Source organism: Solea solea, chromosome 21 (genome assembly GCF_958295425.1).
Source record: "Solea solea chromosome 21, fSolSol10.1, whole genome shotgun sequence".
Classification (NCBI taxonomy): Eukaryota; Metazoa; Chordata; class Actinopteri; order Pleuronectiformes; family Soleidae; genus Solea; species Solea solea.
In genome coordinates, this window is record NC_081154.1 from 11,181,487 (window position 1) to 11,208,886 (window position 27,400).

Genomic DNA, 27,400 nt, shown 5'->3' on the forward strand with positions numbered 1-27,400 from the left:
ATTTTCTACCGCTTTATCCTCCAATCTCAGCAGACATAGGGCGATAGGCGGGGTCACACCCGAGACAGGTTGCCAGTCCATCACAGGGCCACACATAGAGGCAAACAACCATCCACTCTCACTCTCACACATACGGTCAATTTGTGTCCAATTTACCTAATTCTGCATATTGCATGTTTTTTAGACTGTGGGAGGAAAGCGGAGAACCCGGAGAGAACCCACGCACACACGGGGAGAACATGCCAAAACAGACACAGTCACATCAAAGACATCACACAGGCAGAGACTCAGTTACTCAGAATCCTGCTCGTCTGTCTATAATTGTCTCAAGTGAATTCACTCTGAAATCAGATCGTTTTGACACTGAGTGAGGTGAAGGACACTTGGTCAGGCCTTTACTATTTTATCCTACTTCATTAACCCTTAGAACACAGAGCATTTAGCTTGCTTTTGTATATACAGAGGGTTTTCTTTCAACTATAAAAACACACCTGAGCCTGAGTACTATTTTTTTTTTTTTAAATCGGATTGAATTTGTGAACATAAAAATGGTCTATTTTGTGACTTTTGCACAATTATCACTACTCCCGTTGTGTAAAATGAATATGTGATATAGAATTACTTTTGACTCAACCACACATCAGAAGACAAAAAAATGCATCTATCTATCTATCTATCTATCTATCTATCTATCTAAAAAAATACACACCCTCAGGATGTCCATATAAGGAGTTGTACTCACCTGCAACACTGATCTAAGGGTTAATAGTTTTCTACTCATCATCCTTTCCCTTGTACTAGTGACTTCAGGCTGATCTTCCTCCTGGAGATGTGGATTCTTCCTCTTGACTTGCTGTGACAGCTCAGGTTTCGGTGACATGATCTTATCTGCCAGCATGTTTCCAGTTGTGGAATGAACCTGGGCTTGTCCTTCCCTGTTCTCTGCACAAACATCTCTAAAAATAACGCTTTGTGAGTATCACAGGTCTTAAATCCGTGTCTGTTTCACAATGATACTCAACAGACAGCGGAACAGTCTCAAGCTCTTCACAGGATGAAGAGGTGCAGGGTCCTTGACTGGTCAATACAATCACCTGACCTCAGAACCGTGTGCCACACACTGAAGTCCTGACCCCTGACTTGTTCTCTTGTGAATCTCCTCCTTACTGTGGGGCAAGTCTGTGGGTACAAGATGTTATCACTAACTGAAAGCGAATCTCCCCACATGTTACTTTATATACTGTTAAAGCTGAGACTTTGTTCTTTAATTTTATTTATTTTAAATTTCAGTCTGGACAAGTTGACGCACAAAACACCGAATGTAACACACACAGGTTACTGACCTTATTCTAAAGAAGCAGATACTGTACATCAGCAAGTTATTAATGTCGTCCATCAGCCAATGGTGATTACATTCAGTAATAAATGACAAATAATTCAAACACTTATTTGCAGCAGTAATGGAGTTAATTAAAGTATACTCTGAGAGACTGTGCTGCTGGTGCAGCCAGCTGGAAAAAATAAAGCTGAGCCGATCACTTCTGTCCAGAAACACAGTCCAACTGCTGAGTTAAGACAACACAACCCTGGCAGCTGAGTCTGGTTTTTGTCTCATACTGATCTCAAATACTTCCTCTTGGATCAGCTTCAAATACCACATTTTCAAGAGACAAACCCGGAACCGCTCTGTCTTCATTTCAGAGCCAGTTCTGAATGTTTCCTCACAAAGTTGATTATGTCTTACCAATCAACGACTGTTTTATGTCTCCTCAGTATGTGTCCTCAGTAAGAATGCTGTATGACTTGGTTGTAGGGTTAGGTTAAGGGTTAGAATTAAGCATTTAGTTGTTACGGTTAAGGTAAGTGAGTATGAAATGAGTGTTCTCACAATGAATGAGAGAGAGAGAGAGAGGGAGAGAGAGAGAGAGGGAGAGATCAGGGATAATGCTTTGTTCAGGCTGACCAAATGAAGTCAATTCAGTGTCCTAAGAAAAATAGCTGCGCAGACGTGTGTGTGTATGTGTGTTTGTGCCAGAGGAGCAGAACCTTAATTTAGGTTGAGGTTAAGATTAGGCATTAACTGTTTATGTTTAAAGTTAGGAATAAGTGTTGACAATAAGGCTGTGCAAATTGATGAAAGTGAATTTGCTAATGCATAAGACGCTAACAGCTCTCTCTCCTGATGTGTGTGTGTGTGTGTGTGGGGGGGGGGGGATAATTGGATTTACGCTATGGTTAGGTTAGACATTTAGTTGTGATGGTTAACGTTAAGGGGTTAGGTTAAGGGTTAGGATTAGGCTTTTCACTGTGATGTTTAAGGTTAAGGTAAGTGGGTATGAATGAGTGTTCTCACAATGAATGCCCATGTGTGTGTGTGTGTGTGTGTGTGTGTGTGAGTGAGAGAGAGAGCATAGATATATAGATAGATGGAGAGAGAGAGAGAGAGAGAGAGAGAGAGAGAGAGAGAGAGCCTGAGTGAAATATTGTTGAGCTCTGCAAAAACCAAGCACTGCTCTCTCTCTCTCTCTCTCTCTCTCCCTCTCTCCCTCTCTCAGTGTGTGTGTGTGTGTGTGTGTGTGTGTAGAGCCCCACCCTGCATCCTTGAGCGTGCATCATCACCACCACCATCATCATCATCATCACACACCACGTTTCTTCCAGCAGGAGAATAATAACGGTTCACCTCACGGAGATGGAACATCAGCCTCCTCATCATCCTCAACACCATCATCATCTGTGGCTATGACACGGACACACCGGGCGGGAAGGATGACTCTGAGCAGCCGGGAAATGTTGTGCTTGATCGGCACCAGCCTCTGGCTGCCGCTGCTGGCGGAGGTACGTGTACAGGAGCTGGAGCATGTCTTACAATTTCATCTGATTATATGTTTCTCTCCATTTGTCTTCCCTGTCACGCGTTGGTGACCTGCGCTGCGTTTTAGAAGAAACAGAAGGAAAAGATTGATTTCATGTATTTTAGATGTAATTAATTATTCTGACAGGTGTAACAGAAGCTGTGATGGCCTTTACTGTATATCACAAACGCCAGGTATGGAACAATAGTGCAGTCGTGCTTGTGTACAGTCTTGGTTGGGATGGTCTGGTTTTTTTTATTCAGGGCGCATTTCCAACAAAAGCAGGTGCAGCTCGGGCCGATATAAGAGCACAAACACCTGTAATCGGTCATTTAGACAATCAATGGTGAAACTGCCATCACAGCGCGGCTTTGACGCACGGCACGCGCACGGCACATAATCATGCACAATCCCCATCATCCCCCCCCGTCCCTCTCCATCCTTCCTCCCCTCCTCCCTTCCTTCGGCGTGTGTATCATGAGTGGAAGCCTCTGCCCCGCGGTGCAGTTGAGAAATGGAACCTGTCCGGGCGGTTAAAGCTTGTCACAGCGCGTCAGCTCACACAGATGTTGGTGTCAGAACCAGCAGCAGCTTCACAATCTTGGACTTCTTCCTCTTCTTCTTCTTCTTCTTCTTCTTCTTCTTCTTCTTGTGCTGACTCAGCATGGTAGATAAATGAGCTGGGCAGCAAAAGCATCAATTGTAGTTATTAATAATAATAAATACATATTTCTGCTTTATTTTCCATGTCTCATGCATTGTGTGCGTTGTGTCAAAGTGTGCACTGTGTGCATGTGCAGAAGTCATTAGTGGAGAACAGTGTGCAGGATTTAATTAGAGCCACTAACACTGGGAGCAGCAGTGCGTGGAGCACAAATAGCACTTTCTGCATTTTCATTTCAACTTCACGAGACAAATCTTCTCATCGGGGGACGTTGAACGCAGCAGCAGCAGCAGCAGCAGCAGCACAGTGTTTGTCGGCATCACTAGAACAGGAAGGAAAACAGGAAGAAATGAAACAGTGGGATCTATTAAACTGCACTCATCACACCCAACATAACTTAGTAGTCTGAGGTGAAAGGATAGTTGAAGATTTTGCACTCCCCTGTGCTGAGAAATAGGTGCAAGCTCACTCAAAAACATGGCTGTCAGCAGGGACATGAGTAAGAACTGATTTAATAAAAGGTCCACTACGTCAGCTTAAGTGTAAACTATCTTTAGAACAGGTTTGCCACTTTATCTCACAGTTAGACCACTTTCCTTTGAGTGGAAATTCAAATTTGTGTTGCTTTGTGCCAAAGTCCTTACATAAAATCAGTCATTTTAACCGTACTAAAAGACTGTTCTTCAGATAGTGTACACCTAAGATGGCATAGGCTCTTGTTAAGTGGCCAAAATCAGTGTTTTCCTCGTGTGCACACTGGCAGCTGTGATTTTGCTGAGAACGTGTTTGCGTTCTCTCTTGCAGCTCATCAGCTCAGGACGTGCACAGAGCGCAGTCACCTGTTAGTAACACAATTACATTGTTCATGCACACTTCAGAAGCCCTGAACTATCCCTTTAAGCTCCCATCTGTCTGCACCCGTCCTTCCCTCTGTGTGTGTGTGCAGGGGTGGCAGGTGTGAGAGAATCATAAATGATTAGTGCCATAATGGAGCTGTGTGACTGATATGAATGGAGATATCAGCTCACATGTTCACTCTGACAGGTCACATTCCCCTACTCTAATATCATTAGGTTGAGCAATGTCCTCTGGAATGTGTTTGCATACTGCTTTCAGATGTGTGTGTGTGTGTGTGTGTGTGTGATTTTAAAGAGAATAACCACAAAAAACCACAGCGCAGGACTCACCTATGTCAAGGTGAAATGTGTTAGAATTTGTTGCCCTCACTATTCCACAGAGTGTGTGTGTGTGTGTGTGTTTTGTACTTGTGTGTGTCTCCTCCTCCTCTTTCAGGTCCCCGCTGTGTAGACGTGTGAACTTATTTTTTTTTTTAAATGAAAGTGACACTGTCATCAGATATCGTCTGATGCTGTCTAGTGCTATTTGTGAGTGCGTGTGCATTTGTGTGTACACTTTGTACCTGGGTGTCTTACCCGAGTAATGTTTCTTCCCTTTGATGAGGGATCCCTGCTGTCAGTGACTAGACTCATTCACAAAATGTGAAACAATTGTACATTTGTATATCCAGACCAGACGTCCCAAACTTGCTTGAGGCCTGCCGTTAAATATCAAGTTATGATGAGTTATTGCTATGTGTTGTTTTTGTTGACGCTTTCATTTTACATCAGTGGTAATTTCATGATCAAAAACCAGTCAGAATTATACAATCTAGGCTGAACATCACATGCACATGAGATAAAACCTGAATATGTATTTTGGTACACAGATGAGTCGGATTAATCCTTTAAATGAATCTCGTCTTTGCTGAGAATCATCAGATTTGTCAGATCTCTCTGAGCCGGTGTATCTCCGTGTCATTCTTCATTTGATGGCAATTACAAACGGGCTGCAAAAATGAAAAACAACAACAGCCCTGGTTATTAATAAAAAACAAAAACACTTATGTTAATCTGACAGAGGCTTCTGCTTCCTGGAGCAGAACGACGACTGGCAGGAACAAAGGTAAAAAACATCCTGCCTCCTATTATTGATGGTAATTCTTAAAGCGTGACCACAATAATAGCCTAACCTCGCATGGCTACAGAAAGTACTCAGACAACATTACTGCACTTTACAGGGTTGTTGATTTTTAAAGGGAATAAACTGAAAGTTTGTCCCGTCAGCCCGCACTCATTAACGGATGATGCCAAAGTAAAACTATGTTAGCCTTATTCTTTCATGCATCAAGTACAGCAGAACGCCGTCTTGGGTGAATCTCTGAAAGCTTTGCACAAATGGATTGAGACAGTTTATTCCATTTTCCATCTCAAACTGCATAAGACTGGACAGGAAGTGTCTGTGAGCTGCTTTTTTTCGTGTCTCTATGCAGATGGGTTTTTTTTCCAGGAACAGGAACAGTCAGTGACTTGTCCTCAAATCTGCCCCAGCATCATTTTGTTGTCGTCATCACATTACATTGGAGCAGTTGCTCTTGAAGGACCTTTCTCTCCTAGTTCTTCCCTTAGTTGAGATGAGACACAACTGCAGAACATGATGGTATCATCCAGGTGATGAGCAGTACCTGGTAGGTGCCCATCACTGGTCTGTTCAAGAAGGTTTTTGACCTCATATTTTTGAAAAGCTAACCCAAGCACAAAGTCCCTGCGTTTTACTCAAAGCAGCTTTTCTTATCATCAATGTTTGATTGATGGAGTGCTGCTGAGGTTGGTCGTCCTTCCGGCAAGTTCTATCATCACGAACAGAGCTCTAGAAGTCCTGTTCAGGCAATAATCTGCTGGAATCTTGTCCCATCTCAAGCTCTGCAGCTGCTTTCAAACATGCACTAAACTCAGAATACAAATGTCTAAAGACGTTGCTGTGGACAGTCTTCAGAGATTCTCCTGCCAGCTCCATAGACGTGATGTTCAAGTAAACTGGACATGCTAGAGGTACCTGTACTTTATCTGGAGAAAACAACTTCCCGAGACAGTCTCTTGCTGGCAGATGTGTCTGGATCCCATTCCCATTCATGTGAAAATGAACTTACGAGTCTTTGGTGGATTCTTGGTCACCTCTTTTCCCTCCATCCCTGTCTGTGCAGCCAAATGAGTCCGCTTGTTTCCATTCTTCATCCTCTTCACCACGATTTAGGCCACCGTGCTCCTGGGAACAGTAGAAATAGTTTCATAACCTTTCCCCCGGTCTGAGCCTCACCTCATTCTAATCACAGTGGCCATATTTCTAAACTATGTCAGTTCATTCAGTGCGAGTCAAGCTCCGGACTCGTCTCAAGGGAAAGTGAAAGCAAAAAATGTCCTAAGAGCAAACACGTGCTCTCAGTTTGTCATGTATTATTGATTAAGTACATTGATGAGAAAATGTAGGTTTTATCTCACTGGCCACATTCATGTCACAGTGCATGGTAGACATGGAAAAAGAACCCCATGTTAACTTGCAGGAATCACATAAACACGACAATGTGCTGGAGTTTTTCGGCTTCCTGATATATTGGAGTCTGGAGACACATTTCAGAAGTTTCACAAGTTGGATATTGACCTGAATTCAATCTTTCAAGGTGGAAACGTATGTAATGATAGAGGTGGCAGATATGAATACAGTCACATGAATTATTCATATTCATTCATAGCGTCCTGCTGATAGGGCGCCATCAAATCAGGAAAAACACCCGTGGGTTTATTTCAATGACAAAGTCTATTATATTGTTTGGTTTGGAATACTTGATTTGTGGCAGCTCGTAATCACATCTCCTTTGACACCAGTTTAAAATAACATGTATTCAAGTCCAGAGTTGGCTGTACAGCAACAGACGGATCCTAAACCAAAAGATTCAAATGTCATCAGTCATTAAATCTGACATTTCGTTGATTAATAGCTGATTTCCTGTTAGAGGGGAATATTGTTTAAGCTTTAGTTTGGTACCTATACTGAGCCATTAACATGAACACTTGTGCTACAGTGCCTATAATATAGCAGCTTGTATCTGAACCAGAGTTAATGCAGTGTTTGATTTGAACTTGACCCCCTACCTTAGGAACAGAGCAATATTGAACGGGGCGATTAGTAGTGATTTCCACCTCCGATGAATGGCTGAATTGCGGCTGTTTATTTGCCTCTAGGCTGGAGGTCGATGTGTGCGCCGCGTCTCCCGAGATATTCTGCTCTTCACCAAACAAATCAGAAAACACCACAGGAACAGCCTCGTAATTTTCTTCCAGCTCGTCTAATTTGCTTTGTGTGTGTGTGTGTGTCTGCAGGTGGTGTCTGAGGACAGCTACTTAAACGAGGTGCAGAACTCAGGTACGTGAGAGAGAGAGGGGTGTTACTCCAAATACAGTACACTAGTCACACCTTCTCCATCTCTCCTCTCCTCCTACACCATGTTTTTGCTCGGCTGCCCCCCCCCCCCCCCCCCCCCATCCAGTTTAACCCACATTCTGACTCAGACACTCATGACACCCCCTCTCCTGCTGCCTGTCCTCTTCATCTTTACTGTATCCACTCGTCTCTGCTCCCTTTTCTCAGCTTTGCCTCTCCTCTTGCCTCCAGCCTGAACACCCCCCCCCCCCCCCCCCCTGTTAATTTCCCTTTTTTTCTGTGTCTCTACATCCCTGAGAAGAGTGGAAGGCATTGGTGATAATAATGATGATGATGGGGGGTGGGGTGAGGAACTCCTTCTTCTCAGGTTCAGCTCCAGTGCTGAAATATCTCTGCTTTTTTGACAGGTGGAAATTATGTGGAAAATAGCTTTCGTTGTGTCCCAAAAAATGCTCAAAAAAAATTCAATTTCGATTACAGTGTGTGTTTTGTGTAACCCACACACACACACACACACACCCATACAGCAAGCCTCCAAGTGTGAACCGTGTCAAATACTCATTGTGGCTGGGAAATGGATTATAGAGCAGGGAGGCTGAGCGTTCCCATGGCGATGGGCAGAGTACCGTTGTCGTGGCAATAAGGAGCGAGTTTTTTTTCTTCCCCCTGTGTGTGTGTGTGTGTGTGTGTGTGTGTGTGTGTGTGTGTGTGTGTGAACTCTTTGGGTGTTGAGATGAATTAAAGAGCTTGACTGAGATTTACAGGCTATGGAAGAGGGAGCAGGAAGTGAAATGTAGCGAGTAATTTAATGATGAAAACCACACACAACAAACAAACACATATTTAAATGTAAGGTTTAAAAGGTCCTGCTTCCCCTTTATGATGGTTATGTTTGGAGAAACACAATAAAAAAGCATGGCTGGTTTGGTTACATCATACTTTATTGCTTGATTAAAATTTTAATTAATTAAAAATTAAACTTTTTTCCGTCCATGCGGCAGCATATAGAGCTTAAGACCTGTTTTTATTTATTAGTTTAGCAAACCACCAGGTACAGGAAATTAGACAATAAATGCTAACATGAAAGAACATGCATATGTTATATTTGCCACAATATGACTTAGATTTGGATTTTTTTATCATATAGTTTATCATCTATCATCAATTAAATCCCACTTTTGGCATTTGTAAGAAGAGGCATGAGCATTTCATTATCTGATTCTATTGTTTGTGCCTGATGATAACTGAGGTGTTTTTTTTTTAGACAAAAGTTCTCAACATATTTGTTCTTAAACCATTCATTTTGATCTTGTTATATATTCCATCTGTTTTTGTTTAATTTAATTTATACTGCACTTATTTGTGAATTAACCAGGTGTCATTTGACTTTCACTGTTGTGTTATATTTTTATTTTCACTTAAGTATTTAATGATAACATAATTATGTATTAGAGTGTATTTTGTGTAGCTCAATTAGCTTAAATTGTTGTTGCACTTTTGCAAATTGCAATTGTTTTATTTTGTTACTTTTTCACCTCTTAGCATTTTGTAAACTAAGCCAAACCAACCATTGAAGATTAAAGTCAATATCAGGGTAAGAAGAACATGTCTGACATTGTGATGCTGTAAGCAACACAGCTACAAATCCCCCAGAAGCATCGGGTCATTTACTGCTTTATCATTTACTGCTTCATGTGGCTCAGGCCCACATGAAGGCTTGGACCTGCCCTGAGTTCTATATAAATATCATCACGTCCAGTAGTTTTAAACACATAATAATATGGTTGTTTGTGTGCTGCTTATAATATATATAATATAATAATATGACATAAGGATGAAATCTAGGAAATGAATAAATGCTATGTAGTGTAAACCTGTAAAAGACCTGTAATTAACATTCAATGTTGAAATTAGAATTAAAAGGAAAGGTAGATAATAAAATTAAAGCTTCCAGGCATTAAAATTAAACCTCATCAACACATTTTATGAAGTAGAGATGCAACTAAGGATTATTTTCATAATCGATCAATCTGTCGATTATTTTTTTGATTAATCGCTTGGTCCATAAAATATCAGAAAACCTTAAAAAATGTTGATCAGTGTTCGTCAAAGCTTGAAATGATGATGTTCTCAAAATGATGAAAATGATTAACTTTTATTGATTACTTTGTTATCCACAGCAAAGAAATGAAGAAAATATTCACATTTAAGAAGCTTAAACAATCGGAAATCTTGTTTTAATCATGAAAAACACTTTAAAACGATCAATCGATTATCAAAATAGTTGTCGATTAATTTAGTAATTGATTGATCGACTACTTCTCTAGCAATTTGCTCCTAAAATCTCTCACAAACACAATTATTAATAAATGAAATATTAATAATTATTAATTAAATATATTTTTATTTAGAAAAAATGTCTTCAATGTAAAAGAGATATTAAAAGAACTGCTCCAAACTTAGGTCCATCACTTCATCTGATGTCACCCATCAGTGCCCGAGTCGGGAGGTTCACTTGTTATGGCACATGGCAGCGCTTTAAAAGGTTAGATGTTTCTGCGGCGAGTACAGAAACAGGCCAATATTTTTCTGTTGTTTGCTCACTGTGTGTCGTCAAGGAAGTGTTCAAATAGAATCAACACATTTTTTAAAGTCAACATCCAACAGTAGCGCTGAAACAAGACCGACAGACCTTAAATATATGAATAGTAATAACGGATAATGATATATCTATGGGTTTATATATTGTGTCACTTCACACGCTACAATAAAAGCAACATCAAAAAAATAGTTTTGCAGTGAAAGCTTACTATGCAAACAAAGAAGAATGACATTCTTTCTGGTATGTGACGGCCACTGTAATTCCCTGATGTGCTTTGGAAAGGGAGGTATAATCTGCAGTGTCCCCTATTCTTACTCACTAAATCTTTAAGACGCACAGACTAAATACAAGTTAGTTTTTAATATATACCTCAGCTGCATTTTTGTAATCAACCCACGATTCCCTGACTCTCTTAATCCAACGTACGACTGACCGGGACAATGACCAGTGGAGCTAAGTTTGATCCATATTCATTATCACAAGGGTTGAAATATGGATAAAGCTTCTCGTTGAAGACACACTCAGTGAATGAGTAGATAAGTGTGGCCGTCTGCACATCATAGAATGATACGTCACCTTCTTCGAAGTCAACAAACACTCCAATCCTCTCCGTTTTCCCCAAGTATACGATCTCTCCTGGATAGCTGAAGACTTCAAACCTGTCCTTCAGAAACCGCATGGCCCAGAGTCCAGAGTGGGGACTTCGAGCAAGAATCCCTCTCCTCTGGATAGAAGCTGTGGCGATACCCAGAGACCATTCAGTCTTTTGACTCACAGACACCTCAAAGTAAAACTTGCCTGACGAGTAGCCTCTGTTTCCCATAACTGCAAGGTGTTTCATGAACATGGTTGGCTTCAGGTCCTGGATCCTTTTCAATACTTGCCCCATGTTGAATCTCACCTGTTTCCTATCGTCAGATAAAATGAGCCGTGGGTGAGCGGTGTCACGGTCAAGCTCAATATTCTGCTCGAACTGCTGAAGGTATCTCAGCGCGGCAACGTTTGACACAGAGAATGTGTTTATGTCTGTGGTCATTTTATTCAGAAGCCTCCGCAGCTGCGACGTAGAGCTGCTCAAATATTTCTGCATGTGACGGATCTCCATGGTTCTGTTGACCTTGGACAAGTCCATGAGGAACGTGGGGGATGAGTGTGGGAAGTTTTGGAGGAAACTGAGCTGGTCTTCAGTCTGTCTTAGCTCCATCAGCTCCACCTGCTTCCTCTGGAGCTCAATCACCTCCTGCTCCATCCTGCTTATCAATTCTTCTGCTTCTTCTTCTTCTGCTTTTTGCTTCTCCTCGATCACTTTCACAAGCTCCGCCTGGCTCTTCTGGATCTCAGACACCAGTGCTGTGAAGTCCTGCACGCTGTCGTCTATCACGTCAGTGGTTTCTATCTTGCTTTGATTTAGTGACTCCTTCACGGCACTCACGTTCTGTTGCCTTTTCTTGATCATCTCCTGCACGATTATCTCCTTATCTCTCAGCTGACCCTTCATATCATCGTGAGCTTGCTGAACAGAAACAACATTGTGGTTCACGTGCAGTAAAGTGGCACAGATGTCGCACAGCAAAACATTGTCATCCGTGCAAAACATGGCAAAGAAGTGGTTGTGCTCCTTACAAATCCTGTCCTCCAGGCTCACCACAGGGTCCACCAGAGTGTGTCTCCTCAGTCCTGCAGCTCTACGATGAGGCTCTAGATGATCACTACAGTAAGAAGTCTGACACTCCAAGCAGGATTTGACAGCCTCGTGCTGGGTTTCAGTACAAACATCACACAGCACTGCACAGCCAGAGTTATCCTTCGGCTGGGCCGGACTGCAGATGTTAGCATCTGTCATATGAAGCAACGTAAACTGTGACGCAAGCTCTGAAATGAAAGTGTTGACCTTGAGATTGGGCCTCCTTTCAAATGTTTCCTGGCACATCGGGCACCGACAGACAGGGTTGCTGTTCCAGTGGGTCGTGAGACAGGACATACAGAAGTTGTGTCCACATGGAGTGGTCACTGGTTGAGTGATCGTGTCCAGGCAGATTGGACAAAGGAACTGCTCCATAGATAAGAGATGAAGGCTGGAGGCCATTTCTAAGAAAAACAATACAAAAGACAGTATTAATGATTTTCATAGGTCGGACTGCAGATCTATGATATTTGTCAACAGATTGACACTAAACTGAACTCATTTGCTCCAAAGCCCCATTAGTGGTCAGGCCAAAACAAGGTGTTTTTGTTGTTTTTTTTAAATAAAATTTACTAAATAAATCCCCAACATTTCTCATTTATAACAAAAGACAAGTGAGCAACTGACAACACTCAACCTAGGACTTTAGGAGAGAGACAAAGAGAAGGTTTACTTGTCACTAACAAAGAGTTTATATTCAGTTTTCAATATTTCCCTTCAAAATTGTTATGATTCAAATGTGTCTCAGAAAGTACCACTTACTTGTTTTGGGCGTGTGTTCTCGCACAGCAGTACAGAGAGTTGTGTGTGCTCAGTCTTTTCCAGCGAAAAAACTTAACTTTCACTTTCTTTCTGTCATGCTTTTAAAGAGACAGCAGCAACATTTTCCTCTTTTTCTTTTTTCTTTTTTTAAAGTTTGGCTCCTTGTGAAGTTGCTTTGGGTCCAAAGCCCCGAATATGTCATAGATAATTTATTGTTTGGGTATATGTTTCTGTTTTAGTACATTTCTGCCTGATTGATTCCCTGTTTCTCAAAGTCTCCAGTGCTTTCAGTGTTTTCCCCCATTCTGCACTTCCTCTCATCTCTTATCTCTTATCTCCCAGTATGTGTGTGTATGTGTGTGTGTGTGTGTGTGTGTGTGTGTGTGTGTGTGTGTGTGTACTGGTCACTTTGCAGAAGTACTTCTGCAACAACACATCATTAGTGGGCTAAATCTAACCTGTCTCACATTCAGCCACAGTAAGATCTGACAGGAAAAGCAAAAAGAGAAGTTGAATAAAACGCCATTTAATAGAGAGGCGTCCAGTTTTCAACGTGATAGACACAGTGTGTACTATTGCAGTGCCACATTTAAAAAATTTAAAAAATTTTAAAAAAAGAGGAAAGGTGTATACTTGTGTATTTGTTACCTCTTTTCAGTGCATAAACACTAACCTTGTCAGTCCTATGAGGCAGAACCTAATTTCTGAGGAACTGAAGACATTTAGGTGAGAGGTTTGAATTGTGGTGAGGTTAACGTTAGGTATTAACTGGTTATGGTTCATGTTTTGCTTACGCTGTCCCCTTGAAGTCAGCTATAAAGTGTGTGTGTGTGTGTGTGTGTCAGAGAGATAAGAGAGTTGCTGGTTACTGAATCACTTCCACCATTTATCACAGGTTAGTTTCTGCGTTTATGCTACAGGAAGAAAGGAAGGTGGAAGAAATTAAGAATAAAAAGGTTTTAAATGTAAATTTAAGAGAGATATGAGAGCTACGAACACAAGTAGTACAGTTCAATTAAATGTTGCTGATTAATCCTCTGGGGACTGTTAATATCTGACCACTGTGACGTTACCCAGTGGGGTGTGAAGCCTGTTTTAAAGTTTAGTTTTTATGTTTTGGGGGGGTTTTTTAACTGGAAGACAGCAGATTTGAAAAAGCTGGTGTGGATCTACTCCATCTGCAACTATGCAAAAAAACACAAAAACCATACAAACTGACTGTGGATCGCCCTCTGATAGTCATTCAAGAGAATACAGGATCTAGACACTGTGTTTGTGTAGCTGTAATAGCAGATGATGTGCACTTCCACAAAAGATTGACATTAAATGTCCCATAAAGGAGGACATAGAAACACTTTATCTTATCTGCCATTTGCACCTTGACAGTAACACAGCACCTCTGACGGTGCGAGTCTGTTGTTGTCTTAATGCAGAGCTTGTTCTGTCCTGCACTGTGATTCCTGCTCATTAGTTATCAGACTTCTCCGTGAAAGCACCTCTGCTTTGTGGCCTCATTCTGCTGCACTGCTGATGTCAGTACTTTCTCTTTCTCTCTGTGTCTCAGCTTCACTCACATACAGAGATCACTGAACGTATGTGCTCATCATCACTGTGTTAAATATGGACGGTGAACATAATGTCACCCATGGATCAGTGAGGTTTGAGTGCATTAGGAATGATCCTGCTGCTGAAGTGAACAGCATATGAAAGTCCATCCATGTAAGCTTCCATGTTCGGTCATGGGGATGATGTTCTTTGAAAAAGAGCAATTCCACTCTTCTTTCTGCCTTCAAACTTGCACTTCCACATATTCACATTTTCCTCCCTGACCCAAATCCTCCTCCTTTCATCCTAACTTTATTATTCCCCTCATCCTCCTTTCACATCTTACTCTCTCCCTCTGCTGCCTCTGTCTGTCTCCGTGCAGTGCCTCTGTCCTGCTCTGAGGGATTCACTGAGTTGGGATACTACAATGGCACAGTGTCCCAGACGGACTCTGGCGCCCCCTGTCTGAAGTGGACCGAGTTTCCAGACTATGTCATGCAGTACCCAGGCCGAGGACTGGGAGACCACAACTTCTGCAGGAACCCGGACCGGGAGTCCAACCCCTGGTGTTTCTTCAGGCAAAACTCTGGAGCCATAGGTTGGGCCTACTGTGACTGTCACCAGGGTAAGTTCACTGAAAATAAACCCTAAACTTTATATGTACAAGACTTCTTAAAGACAAATATTAAAGGTTCTTTATAATGTATTTAAATTGAAATAGAAGATGACATCATAATGAAAATACTACTGCTACTAATACTAATAATAATAATGAAAACAGAAACATCTTATCCAAATAATTCAACACAAAATGAGGAAGAGAAAAACAATTAAACCTTAACATTTATGGCAGACAAGTAAGCAGAGCCTCTTGTTTTTTTAGGGTGCAAAATGTTCTACATATTGTAAAAAAAAGCTCTGCAAAGTTGCCCCGATGTAGTAATATTTGGCATTTTATGCAGAATACATGACTTAAAGTTATGCAGAAAAGCAATGGATCAAATAAATGTGTGTAATTTACACAACATGTCTGTTTTTGAGAACCTGTGTTATTATTGAGCTCATGTCAAATTTGGAGCATTTAATAGTTTAAATCCACACATCCATGGGGAGATGGTGCTGAACAAAAAGGGGCTAAAAGAGAGGGAATATTGCACGTACTTTTGTTAGAAACCTCATTTTACCTGATTATAATTGTGCAATAAAACATTATATAGTCACTATATGTTTTGTCTGGACAGCCTTCTCTGTTTATTTTTTTTTTTTATTTATTTTTAATCACAAATATAGCACACACCTGAGCGTTAAACCATGTCATATTCTGTCCCCCTGATTGTTTTAGGCGCAGCTCGTCTGGTTGGCAGCTCGTCCGCGGGCAGTGGACGTGTGGAGGTCTACCTGAACGGCCAGTGGGGGGCGGTGTGTGACTCACACTGGACGGACAGAGACGCCACTGTGATCTGCAGGCAGCTGGGCCTGGGGTAGGTGAAACAAACTAAAAGAAAAAAACATGGAAAAAAGCACAGAACTTCAAATAGTGAATCACGACTACTAAAAGTATGTGAGTACTGTCAGTAAGTGTTGAAAAGAAAATCATTAGATGATGGAGTTTACATGTTGGCCCCTGTGTGTGCGTGGCTTTTCTCCCACAGTCCAAAAACATGCAGATTTGGGAACTAGACAAATTGGACACTCTAAATTGACCATAGGTGTGAGTGTGAGAGTGGATGGTTGTTTGTCTGGTGACCTGTCCAGGGTGTGACCCCACCTTTTACCCTATGTCAGCTGGGAATGGCACCAGCGACCCTCATGTGGAGGATAAAGTGGTAGAAGATGGATGGATCATTTTATTGTTTTGCCAGATGAAAGTGGAGCTAATCCAGATCTGTTTGTAGGGTTCCATTCACTATGGATTCATCTGCTGATTTGATGTTATTATTAATTCTTTATTTGTTTGTAAAACAGTGCAAAGAGAATTACTTTGTTGTTTCTGTTTGAACAGTGACATTGGCACAGCGTTGCAGCATTCCCAGTTTGGATCAGGCTCTGGCCTCTTTCACTATGAGCGCCTGGGTTGCCGCGGGGATGAGAACACCCTGAGTAAGTGCCAGAGCAGGACGTTCGTCACCGGCGACTGTAGCCATGGAAACGAGGCAGCGGTGCAGTGTGCGCCACCAGAAGGTCAGTGTGACTGCTACAATGTCATGGCAACGAGAGCGGACTATTACTCCAACAAACCTCGGACGGGCAGACTCTTTTCTTTTGTTATTCCTGTTGGGTTTTTTTAAATAATTTATTTATATGTGGTTCATTTTTTTTATTGGAAAATAATAAGAGGATTTCCGGTTTGTTTTTACATCAACTAACTGCTGCTTTGTAGGCAGTGGCCCTCCGCTGCGTTTGGTCGGAGGTGAGGAAGACTTCGAAGGCCGAGTGGAGGTGTTTCACGCTGGGAGGTGGGGTTCTGTCTGCGACGACCAGTGGGACGACAGGGATGCTGAAGTCGTGTGCAGACAGCTCGGTTTTGGGTATGTTTTTTATCTTAATACTGTGACATTTAGGCTATTTCACAGAGGGAGTTTGTTTTCTTTATTATATAAGTATTTTATTGTTTCAATTATTCTGCCGCTCGATCAATTAGCCAGCACAAATCACAGAGACCAAATACAACCATTCAAGGTTTCACATCCTCGACAAACAGTTATAGCTGTGAAAACAGAGAGGAATCCCTTCATGTTCAGCATTTGGTTCAATTTCATCTTCTCAAATATAGACACCTTGCAGTGTGTGTGTGCTTTTATAGTATAAATATCCAACGCAGTTCTCACACAGCTGCAGGTGTTGTAACACAGAAAATGAAGTGAAAGTTATTCATTTCCCCCCCCCCCCCTCCTGGAGAGTGTGGTTTACTCACCACATCTTAATCGGTGAGGAGGCTGGGGGGCTTGGGGCGGGGCTGGGGTGTCCTCTCCTTTCTCTGCTCTGGTCCTGCCTCACTCTGCCTGTGGGGGGACAAGACAGTGTATATCTATATGTCGATAAATACACATATTTATATGCAAAATGTCACCATTTATCCCACATTTTTTAAATATTTTAGACTTATATTTAGAATGAATGACAAATGAAATGACAATAAAGTGACTATGTGATTCTATTCCACTCTATTGTGTTCTATTCTACTCTATTGTGTTCTATTCTATTCTAATCTATTCTATTCTATTCTAATCTATTCTGTCAGTCTAATGTATATACACTTTGTCCCTGTGTGTGTGTTACAGTGGTGTGGCCAAGGCTTGGTCATGGGCTCACTTCGGTCAGGGTTCCGGCCCGATCCTGCTGGATGCCGTGAAGTGCACAGGAAATGAGCTTTTCCTGGATCAGTGTCCCCATGGTGACTGGGAACAGCACAACTGTGACCACATGGAGGATGCTGGGGTCTCCTGCAGCCCTTATACAGGTACACACACACACACACACACACATGCAACCTAAACCTAATTATAACCCTAACCCTAAAAACCAGGTCTTAATCCTCAAAAAGCCTTTTAAAGTTGTGTGGACCAGCAAAAATGGCCTCACAAAGACACACAGCCTACTAAAGACATGTATACACACACACACACACACTGATGGGTTTATGAGCTGCTATTTATAGGCCCCAAACATCAATAAATCATTACCCCGCGATGCAGCAGCATCCTCTGTGTGACAAGCAGAAACAGGATTAATGGAACATAAAAAAATAACTCACCAGTATCGACAGCTGTCCTTCCTCCAATCTAAGATTATTAATCTGCAGATGATTTATCAAGGTTAAGCGTGAGAGCGTGTGTGTTTCAGACGGCGTGGTGCGTCTGGTGGGAGGCGACAGTCCCTGGGAGGGTCGAGTGGAAGTGTTCCACAACGGCGACTGGGGGACGGTGTGTGACGACCACTGGACTCAGCAGCATGCGGAGGTGCTGTGCAGACAGCTGGGCTACAGGTATGAACCACAGAGCATCACTGTAAATAAACCTTTCTTTCTTTTGTTTCTGGACCACAATTATAATACAAATTATAACTCTCCTGTGATCACCTGGGGAACGACCAGCAAGAACAAATAAAGGACAGTCACTAATCAAAGACGAGTGGAGTGTAATTACATGCCACAGCAGCCCACGTGATAAATGTAACGTACTTTTCCACAGCAATAATTACATCATTACTGCGGTAGATTTTTCTTCTTTGTTATTCTCTCCAACAGTGTCAACAAAACTCTTCTTTTTTTAGTAATTAAATGTCTGTGTGAAGAAGTCATTTATTGCCAAGATGTTCGGGGGGAAAATGCAAAAGGGGAAACATCTGGCATAAATGATTCTGAATTTATCAAGACAGAGTGTGAACAGAAAGCAAGTTTGGATTAGTGTGAATTGAAAGTGACGAGAGAAACAGGCGACGTCACAGGACTTGTGTCAGTTTTGTAATCATGTGCTTGTTTGTGTGTGTGTCATCACCGGGAACAGCAAAGCAAGTGAACTCAATATTCCTGGTGCTTTAAACAGAGAATACAGACAAGGACGAGAACATCTAAAGAGGTTAATGCACTCAAATCCTCACTGTTGTTATTCAGTTCAAGTATTTATGTAGCATGAAACACAAACCCATGAAGGAAGTAAAACAAAAGAAAAACAGAACTAACGCAACGCCGTCGTAAAAATACCCATGAATGAACAAGAAGCAGCTGTATTAATTAAAGATAGAAACACAAAAAAAGACAATACAGTCAAATAAAACTATGAGACGATGTAGAATAAACTACAATGTAAGAATTATGTTAGGAGTCAGATAATAATGACAAAATAACAGATTAAAATGCACGAGTAGATGGTTAAAATAAGTTGTAATGCAATTTATATTGTATATGTTTAGTGAAACAAACTAAAAAGGTTTAAATAAATAAGAAAAGGAACAAACATCAAGTCAAGGGCCAGTTTAAAAAGGTGGGTCTCAAGTTAAACTTTAAATATAGCTATATTTTATGATGAAGGACAAGTTTTATTGCTACTCCATTAATCTTTTATCGTCACTGCTTCGTTCCTTAAATCTTCTCCAAATCTCCGCAGTACAATTGTTTGAAACCTCACATGACGACATGAATCCTCTAAAAGCCCCCTTATGTCACCTTTTAATGATTTTATTCAAATGTAATATTTAAAAGTAGGAAATCAGGGACATCGTTATTGACAATTTAATCACATTTCCTCAAACTTTCTACAGTAAAAAAAATAGCTTGAAACTTGAAATGAAGACAGTGTAATGAGGTCAGAAGAAAGTCCAGTGTCGGTTTAAGGACACTATAACCTGCTTATTTGCATGGAGAATTCAGAGTTAGAGGAAAAAACACACGTCAATAACATGAAACTACATCAAACTCTCTTTTAATATCCGGAGTTGTCTCTGAAAACTAACATTTCACATGTCCTCCGTCCACCTGCAGGGGTCACGCTGAGGTCGTGTCAGACGGTGCGTTCGGGGAGGGCGCCGGCCTGATCCTCCTGGACGACGTGCAGTGCGAGGGGTCCGAGACGTCGCTGCTGGACTGTCAGCACGGGATCTGGGGACGGACCGACTGCTCTCACAGCGAGGACGTCGGCGTTCGCTGCAGGAGTCGATCCGGCCACGAGACCAACGAGGTGCCGGTGATTGCACCGTCTACAGGTAAGAGCACAATGCCATGAAATCTAGTATTAAAAAGACTGCATCACTTTGAACTGAATTAGTTCTGGTTGTTTTTGTATATTTCTTGTGTATTAGACATCCTGTGCTCATAGCAGTTGTTGTGCCAGATGTGTTTTCACTGTCACAAGGGTCTTTCCTTTGTTAGGATGATTTAGTCACTGGGTTAAGAAAAGGCTTCAGGTTACAGACTACAGATGGATTTAACCTTGAATCATGTGACATATCGTCGTGTTGGTCGTATAGTTTGGAGACATAGCTGATAGTTTGGCTACAGTCACACTGCACTGCAGACGATGACATGATTAGTGTTGTTGTGAAAGGTCACACGGTGCCCGCAGAGCACTGCTCTAATGGGAGACTTTGATCTGTTCACGTCACTTAGGTAAACTCCGATGCAGAAATGGCATTAGAATACACTATTTACTGTATATGCACTGGAAATATCATTTTAATAATACTATATTTAATAACTACTATACTGACAGAAAGTGTGTGACAGTCAGTTTCCACGTGCCCTGTAACCTCACACCAATGTGTTTACTGCCATTTAAAACACTCTGAATAAATATTTGTCTCATGTTGCTTTTCAACAACAAATGTCCACAGGTCGAGCACAACTTTATTTCATGTCATTATGTGACAATGAAAACTGCAAAAACTCACCTTTAGGAAGCTGAAAAGAGCAAATGTTTGACATTTTAACGTGGAAAAAAGTCAAAATCCATCCATCTTCAACCGCTTTATCCTCCACATGAGACCTGGTAAAAGCACACTTATTAAAATATGAATTTTAATAGCATTAAAAGAAGATGTTGCCTGTCTGACCTCACGCTGGGTATTTCAGTATGCGGAGGACTGGATTATAAAACGTCTTCTCCTTTGGTCGTTAATCTGGATTGAGGGACAGTTAGTCCAAGACTTTGGTTAAAGGAACTCCAGCTGTAAAGACAAGATGTAAGAGTTAATGGCTTAATGAGCAAATTTAATTGGTTAAACGTTATAAACAACAAAGAATGATTCTTTGTGTGAACATCAGGGGCTGCAACTAACGATTATTATCATAATGGATTCATCTGTCGATGAATCGAGTACTTTGGTCCATAAGATGTCAGGAAATGTAGGATTTTCTCTGTTATATGGAGCAAAGAAACCAGAAAATATTCACATTTAACAATTGTTTTAATGAGTTAAAAGCACTCAAACCGTTTAATCGATTACTAAAATAGTTGACGATGAACTAACAATAAGAAAATATATATATTGTAAACACAAGTGATAAATGTCTGTCAGTGAAAGAATAGAACCACCTCTGTCTTCTTTTGTGGCTCCGCCGTTTGGCCCTCATTGTGCCTCTGTACGTGTGTCCAGACGAGTTGAAATGTCACATGTCGACAGCAGAGAGAATAAAGCGTTGTTTACTATGTCGGCGCTCCAGAGGTCCTTCGCCTCCTGTGGACACACCCAGGCCGTTAGAATGAGAACAGACACCAGGGTGTGGATGACATTTAGAACTGTCAGTGGACATAGACGGGACTGTGTAGACGCACAGACACGAATATAAATGAGATCAATTTTCCTCCTCTCAGGTCCCCTGGTGCGTCTTGTGGGAGGCAGGAGAGGAAAGGAGGGTCGAGTGGAGGTGTATCTCCATGGCGACTGGGGGAGTATTTGCGACTCAGGCTGGAACGACCTGAACGCCGCTGTAGTGTGCAGACAACTCGGACACAGGTTAATGTCCAAGTCCACGAATAAACACAGTCAGGTTTTAAATAAGGACAACAGAGATGATTCATATTCCTTCCTCTTGTCAGCGGTGGAGCCGTAGCTGCCGGAGGGTTCGGTCAGGGCAAAGGTCCCATCCACCTGGACCAGGTGAGGTGTACGGGCAAGGAGGAGTTCCTGGGAGAGTGTCCCACTCTGGGTCAGAGCTTCCAGAGCTGCAGGCGCAGAGAAGACGCGGGTGTGAGGTGTGACGTCACGCCGCAGGAGTCGCTCCCGACGAAGGCCGAGGCTCAAGAGCCGAGCTGTGGACTGAGGAAGCTAGTGGAGGAGGAGACAAAGAGGAGGAACCAAGGAGAGGGAAACATGCTCATGTAAGAGTCAGGACATAAATAACATTCAAATAAAAATAAAGGACATTTTTGACAAATATAATAGAACACTGTGAGTGAGCTGTTCTGGTTCATTTAAATGAAAACTGTTTAATTTTGTCACATGTTGCAGACTTAATTAAATACCCAGAGGCCCTGAAACCTATCCAGGTTCTTAATCCAGAATAAAAATTTAACACAGATTTATAGAGAAATGTCACTTAATTTACAAATAAGTCTTAAAACTAGATTTTTAAACACAGGGTTCTCTGTTAAACTGGGACACACAGTTAAGTAGTGCAAATGTCACCTTCTTTACTATTATTGACTATTATGTAACACAATTTAGCATCAGTGTTAGTTTTAAATGAGCATTATTTACAATAATTCTTCAGAATCCAGACCTACATTTTGCCAAAAATATGCCACATGTCTTTTTTTACATTATTATATTTTCAAACCTACATTATTTCAGTAGTGATCTTAATGAAAGATTCCGCCCCTGTGGCTCTGGTGTCTCTGGACAGTGTCTCTGCTTTGATTAAGTGATAATCCTGAACGTGATCCTCTCCCGGTCTGTTTCAGGACCACGTGGCCGTGGCAGGTGTCCGTGTGGCTTCAGTCCGAGGGAAAAGACGACGGCCCCCTGTGCAGCGGCACTCTGATCAGCCCCTGCTGGGCCCTGACCTCTGCACACTGCGTCAGAGGGTAAATCTGACCACAAACTGTCACTCGCGTCCTCGCCAAACACCTGAGGTTTCCGCTCCCTCATTTCATTTCCTCTCGCCCTCTTTCCTGCAGGTACGGCAGCGATCCATCCAAGTACGCGGTGCGTGTCGGAGCGTCGGAGCAGACGGTCACTCCGGAGCAGGTGGTGGTCCATAGGAAGTACAAGGGTCAGAGTGGAGGTCATGATCTGGCCTTGCTGAAGCTGCCCAGCACCAAGGGTCACTGTCTGACCTTCGACCCTAACACGAACGCAGCATGCCTTCCAGCCACAGACACAGAATCGGGAGGGAGTGCTCCATCTTCATGTGTCGTCATCGTTAGTGCAGGATGGACCGGTGCAGGTTTGTGTTTTCACCCACTTTTTTGTATCCAAATATCTTTTGTAAGAGATCAAGATCAGAATTTGTGAAATAGTGTGAGTTCAAAAATATTTAGAGGATGGAAGATATTTTCATTGATCATACTCACATATTAATGAGCAGATTTCTTCAGGATCTTTTGGAAGTGTTTGGTGCAAAGGATGAATCCTCGAATCTGACCAAAGACAAAATACCTAACTACCAGTATTTACTTCTGAGCACTGAATAATTGAAAGCGATAACATGGCAAACATAATGGCCTTCATACACCAGAATGTCTCATTTAAAAAATGCAAAACACATGCTCTGGTTGGTTTGTCCAATCAAATTCATGTACAATTTTTACATGAACCCTTAGTGCTCACACGGCACACATCAGTGCTGCAGGTGGCCCCTTGCATTCCTAATACACATCTCTTTATATGGACATTGTGGGGGTGTGTGTTTATAGGTCACATCGTCAGGCTTTACAAAATGCATTGTTTTTGTCTTTTTATGTGTCGTTGAGTCAAAGTTATGATTCATTCAATAAGGCATATTTTGAAATAAAAACAAACGGGAGTAGTGATACTGTGAAAGTCCCAAAATAGACCGTTTTTGTTTTATTTTATTTTTATTTACAAATTCAATCAGATTTCTTTTTTTTTGCTCAGGTGTGTTTATATAGTTGGTGAAAATTTAAAAAATCTATATTTTTCATCAGATTGCCTATAGGTTGTGCTGGAAAAAAAGCATATAAGACACATTCTTATAGCCTCTGAATATACATTTTAACATAGTAATGGAAAAAAGACAGCCTTTAAATGCTTTGTGTTCTAAGGGTTAAGCACATATAAACCAACTAAATACAAAACAACACATACTTATGGATTAGTATATTTGATTTCTGCCAACAAACTCTGCTAAATGTTACACACCGGCTTTCAAATGACTTGTTTTCATTGAATCTTTATCTCCATCCTCTCTTCTAGACTCAGTTCTCGCATCCTGGGTCCCTCTGATGTCGTCATGGCAATGTAAGAAGCGCTATGGCGACAGCTTCTCCAGCCACGGCACACTGTGCGCAGGCAGTCCTCCAGACACTAGCCTCCTCCATGGCAACAGTTGCCAGGGTAACTCCGGAGGCGGGCTGGTGTGTCAGGGTGAGACGGGTCGATGGTTCCTCGCCGGGGTTGTTGCTGGGGGTTTCAGCTGCGCTGACCCTTCGTCTCCTGCTCTGTACACTCGGGTCAGTCGCTTCCGGAGCTGGATCGACGAGGTCGTCGACGTGCGTGCGCCTCCCCATCAGACACAAGAGGATCTGACACACAGCGACCTGGCGCGCGCGCACGAGGAGCACGCACGCACAGAAGGCAGAGATGAGTACGCCCACGTGCACGGCGAGCTCAACCGCGCACACGAGCAACCGCAGAACAACGAAATCGGCGAGATCAAAGCGAAACACACACACGCTCACCACTCACACGCTCGTCAGCACATGAACACACACGCCCACCGTGTAGGGGAATCAGACACAAACACACAAATCCTGGACTGATGGGGTTCAGCTATTGGCTTACCATCTGTGCCAAGTGACCGCCTGAGGAGAAGGAGGAGGAGGAGGAGGAGAGAGAGTGGGAGAAAGAGTGAGCGAGAGAGAAAGAGAAAGGAAGACAACACCTAGCTTTGACTGCAATGATGCTCTGTAAAAAATGGCCGTGTCTGAACCCAGTGTTGTGAATCACAGGTGTGGATCACTGTCAAAGAGAGACAGTGTTCGGTGAGTTACAGCCTGTTAAGAGTCAAACCAGTGACTGATGCATCAGCAGTGAGCTTCGGCTGAGCCTGGCACATCAGTGTGACCCTGAAAATCCAAAACAAAAACAAAAAATCAGCATGGCATATTAGTAACACGATGGTGACGTGAGACTCTGTGCTCAAACTAACCCATCACTGTGTCCTCCGTGTGCACTCTTGGAGGATTTAGGTTCAGTAACCAAAAAAATCAGCAAACCAACCATCACAGGATTTATTGTTAAGGCATCAGTGTCTCTGAGATTATTACTGCAGATAAAGGCCGTACTGCTGCTGCTGCTGCTGCTGATGCTGCTGCTGCAGCTGCTGAGAATAGAAATGGATGAAAATTCTGAGGGTGGGTGATGCTGCTTTTCTTAAACAGGGCTCCTCTCTTCAGGCTGTTGTCTTATACCTTTACTGGTGCAAGTGCTGTTGCTCATTTAGACCCACGACTAAGCTACTGTATTTAGCTGGAGACCATACCAGTGTTTTTTGCTCCGTACGTCACAGTCACACCCTAAAACACATGTTGTGTTTTAGGGTTAAAAAAACAAACTGACATCAAATCGGCCATTCCTCTGCTTTAGACATCTCAAAACCAGAGACAGAGACATATTTAACACTAAAGAAAAGTGGTTCTTAGTTCTTAAATGCTGTGTAAAATAACATTATTTATATAGCTGTAGTAATATTGGCACTATTAGTAGTATTAGTAGTACTTTTCAGGCCAAAAACATGTGAACAGAATGTTTTGTGTAACAGGAACGGCATCTCTGTTGCCATTTGCACTCATAACAGTTGTCTTGTCATCTTATCAACTGACTATAAAAGTGAGGCAGCGTGTTTAAAGTCACAACCTACTTTCTACTTAATAAAATCCCTGTAAAAGGGACATTTATTTCAACAGTTGTACTGTTTCAAACTGTTCTCCCTCTCAACGTTTGTTGTAAATGCCATTAATCTTCACCTCTGCACATGCAGCGGATGGTTTCCATTGATTTCCATGCAATATAGAAATCAATGAACACACTCTTTAAACTTGTGGAATCCACAAGAAATGTAAAATGCCATAGTTTCAATACAAAAATAGATTTTTTTTTTTTTTAAATTAATAAATAAATGCAGCTTTTAAGAGCTTTCTAATTGATTTCCAGTCCAAAGGGGAAACAAAGGAAACAGTGGTTTCCTGTGAAACAGTAAACGTGTGCTGTAAAACATGAGGTTTCGTCGGAGTAAAACTTGCAAAAAAAAAACATGCAAAAACACTCGTATGGTCCTTTAAAATTGTACAGGACGATTCTTTCTTTCTTTCTCTTCTCAAAGCCATCAGACGTCGACTGTCGCGTCATAGACTTTCCTTTTGTAGTGACTCCCGCGTGTTACACATAGACAGCTAGAAGTAGATTAGTACGTGTACTGCATTCATCCTTACTCCTGACTTAGATAGAAGAACTGTTGAAGTGTGTGCTCTGACCAGAAGATGGCGACATTGGTCTATTATCACGGGGCCACAGGTTGTTGGATAAAATGTGGCCCTGATGGTTCTTTTTTTTATATACTTTCAGTGTAATATGACTTGTGCTTTGATGTGTCGTGAACCACTGTGTTGTGAGCCTCTTGTAACCTGCTACTGCTGTTTTCTCCAACATGGACGTGTCCAATGCCCGTTGTTATGATCGTGTACATAAAACCTCCAGCCCGTCGCCGCTCCTTCCTTCCCTCCTTCCTTCCTTCCTTTCTTCCTTCCTTCCTTTCTTGGACTTGATGTTTTACCATGCAGACGCTGCAGGTTAATGTAAATACTGTGTGTCCACAGCTGGATGGCTTTGAGTTTGTCGAACCCATCAGCTGTTTCTCAGTGTAATGTGCTGAATCATGGTTGAGTATTAAAACATGTCGTCACTGGTGCTGCGGTCTCCTTGTTGTCTCAGTACCTCTATTTATTTGGAGTTAAGGATTTATTTGGAAAAATAAACAATATTCACTAAACTTATATACATTTAAGCGTTTGTATGTGTTCTCTCAGTCTCACATAAACCTGTTGAGTTTTTCTTTAGTTTGGATGGGATTGGACTGAATCATCATTGATTTAAACTATAGACAAAAGTCAAGAATAATGAATCATAACATTATATTTGGCTTATTATTTCTTTCTTATTGTTGAAGTTGCATAAACACTGCAGCTGAATCATCTCACCCTTCTCTTCCAAGTGTCTTGGACACCACCGTGTAGCTTCTCTCGTTTTCAAGATATTTCGTTTTCCAAATTTGGACTCCTGTAAAAACATAGTGGTCCAACAATGGCGGCCTCTGTAGAAAGCTCATGCTAGGGTCAAAG

General features: G+C 41.9%; 2 protein-coding genes across 2 annotated transcripts; one reads left to right on the forward strand and one right to left on the reverse strand.

Annotated features, from left to right (window-relative positions):
* The first annotated feature begins 2,541 nt into the window (after positions 1-2,541).
* On the forward strand, positions 2,542-26,970 carry LOC131448791 (neurotrypsin-like). The gene is made up of 14 exons (XM_058621554.1): positions 2,542-2,838; positions 7,734-7,776; positions 14,770-15,012; positions 15,730-15,868; positions 16,390-16,568; positions 16,768-16,915; positions 17,669-17,847; positions 18,231-18,372; positions 19,867-20,087; positions 21,695-21,836; positions 21,920-22,201; positions 22,784-22,906; positions 23,000-23,268; positions 24,258-26,970. Exons 1-14 carry the CDS (start codon positions 2,743-2,745, stop codon positions 24,821-24,823), a joined length of 2,772 nt encoding a protein of 923 aa, XP_058477537.1. The 5' UTR covers positions 2,542-2,742; the 3' UTR covers positions 24,824-26,970.
* On the reverse strand, positions 9,975-12,851 carry LOC131448792 (probable E3 ubiquitin-protein ligase TRIML1). The gene is made up of 2 exons (XM_058621555.1): positions 12,843-12,851; positions 9,975-12,484 (listed from the first exon to the last, which is right to left on the reverse strand). Exon 2 carries the CDS (start codon positions 12,480-12,482, stop codon positions 10,809-10,811), a length of 1,674 nt encoding a protein of 557 aa, XP_058477538.1. The 5' UTR covers positions 12,483-12,484; positions 12,843-12,851; the 3' UTR covers positions 9,975-10,808.
* Positions 26,971-27,400: the final 430 nt, after the last annotated feature.

What these genes read in the sequence shown, in the direction of transcription:
- LOC131448792 (XM_058621555.1), bottom strand. Translation starts at nt 12,482, where the DNA reads ATGGCCTCCAGCCTTCATCTCTTATCTATGGAGCAGTTCCTTTGTCCA.
- LOC131448791 (XM_058621554.1), top strand. Translation starts at nt 2,743, where the DNA reads ATGACACGGACACACCGGGCGGGAAGGATGACTCTGAGCAGCCGGGAA. An exon ending in GCAGTGTGCGCCACCAGAAG is followed by an intron (nt 16,569 to 16,767) that starts GTCAGTGTGACT and finishes GCTGCTTTGTAG; the next exon opens with GCAGTGGCCCTCCGCTGCGT. An exon ending in TCTGCACACTGCGTCAGAGG is followed by an intron (nt 22,907 to 22,999) that starts GTAAATCTGACC and finishes TCTTTCCTGCAG; the next exon opens with GTACGGCAGCGATCCATCCA.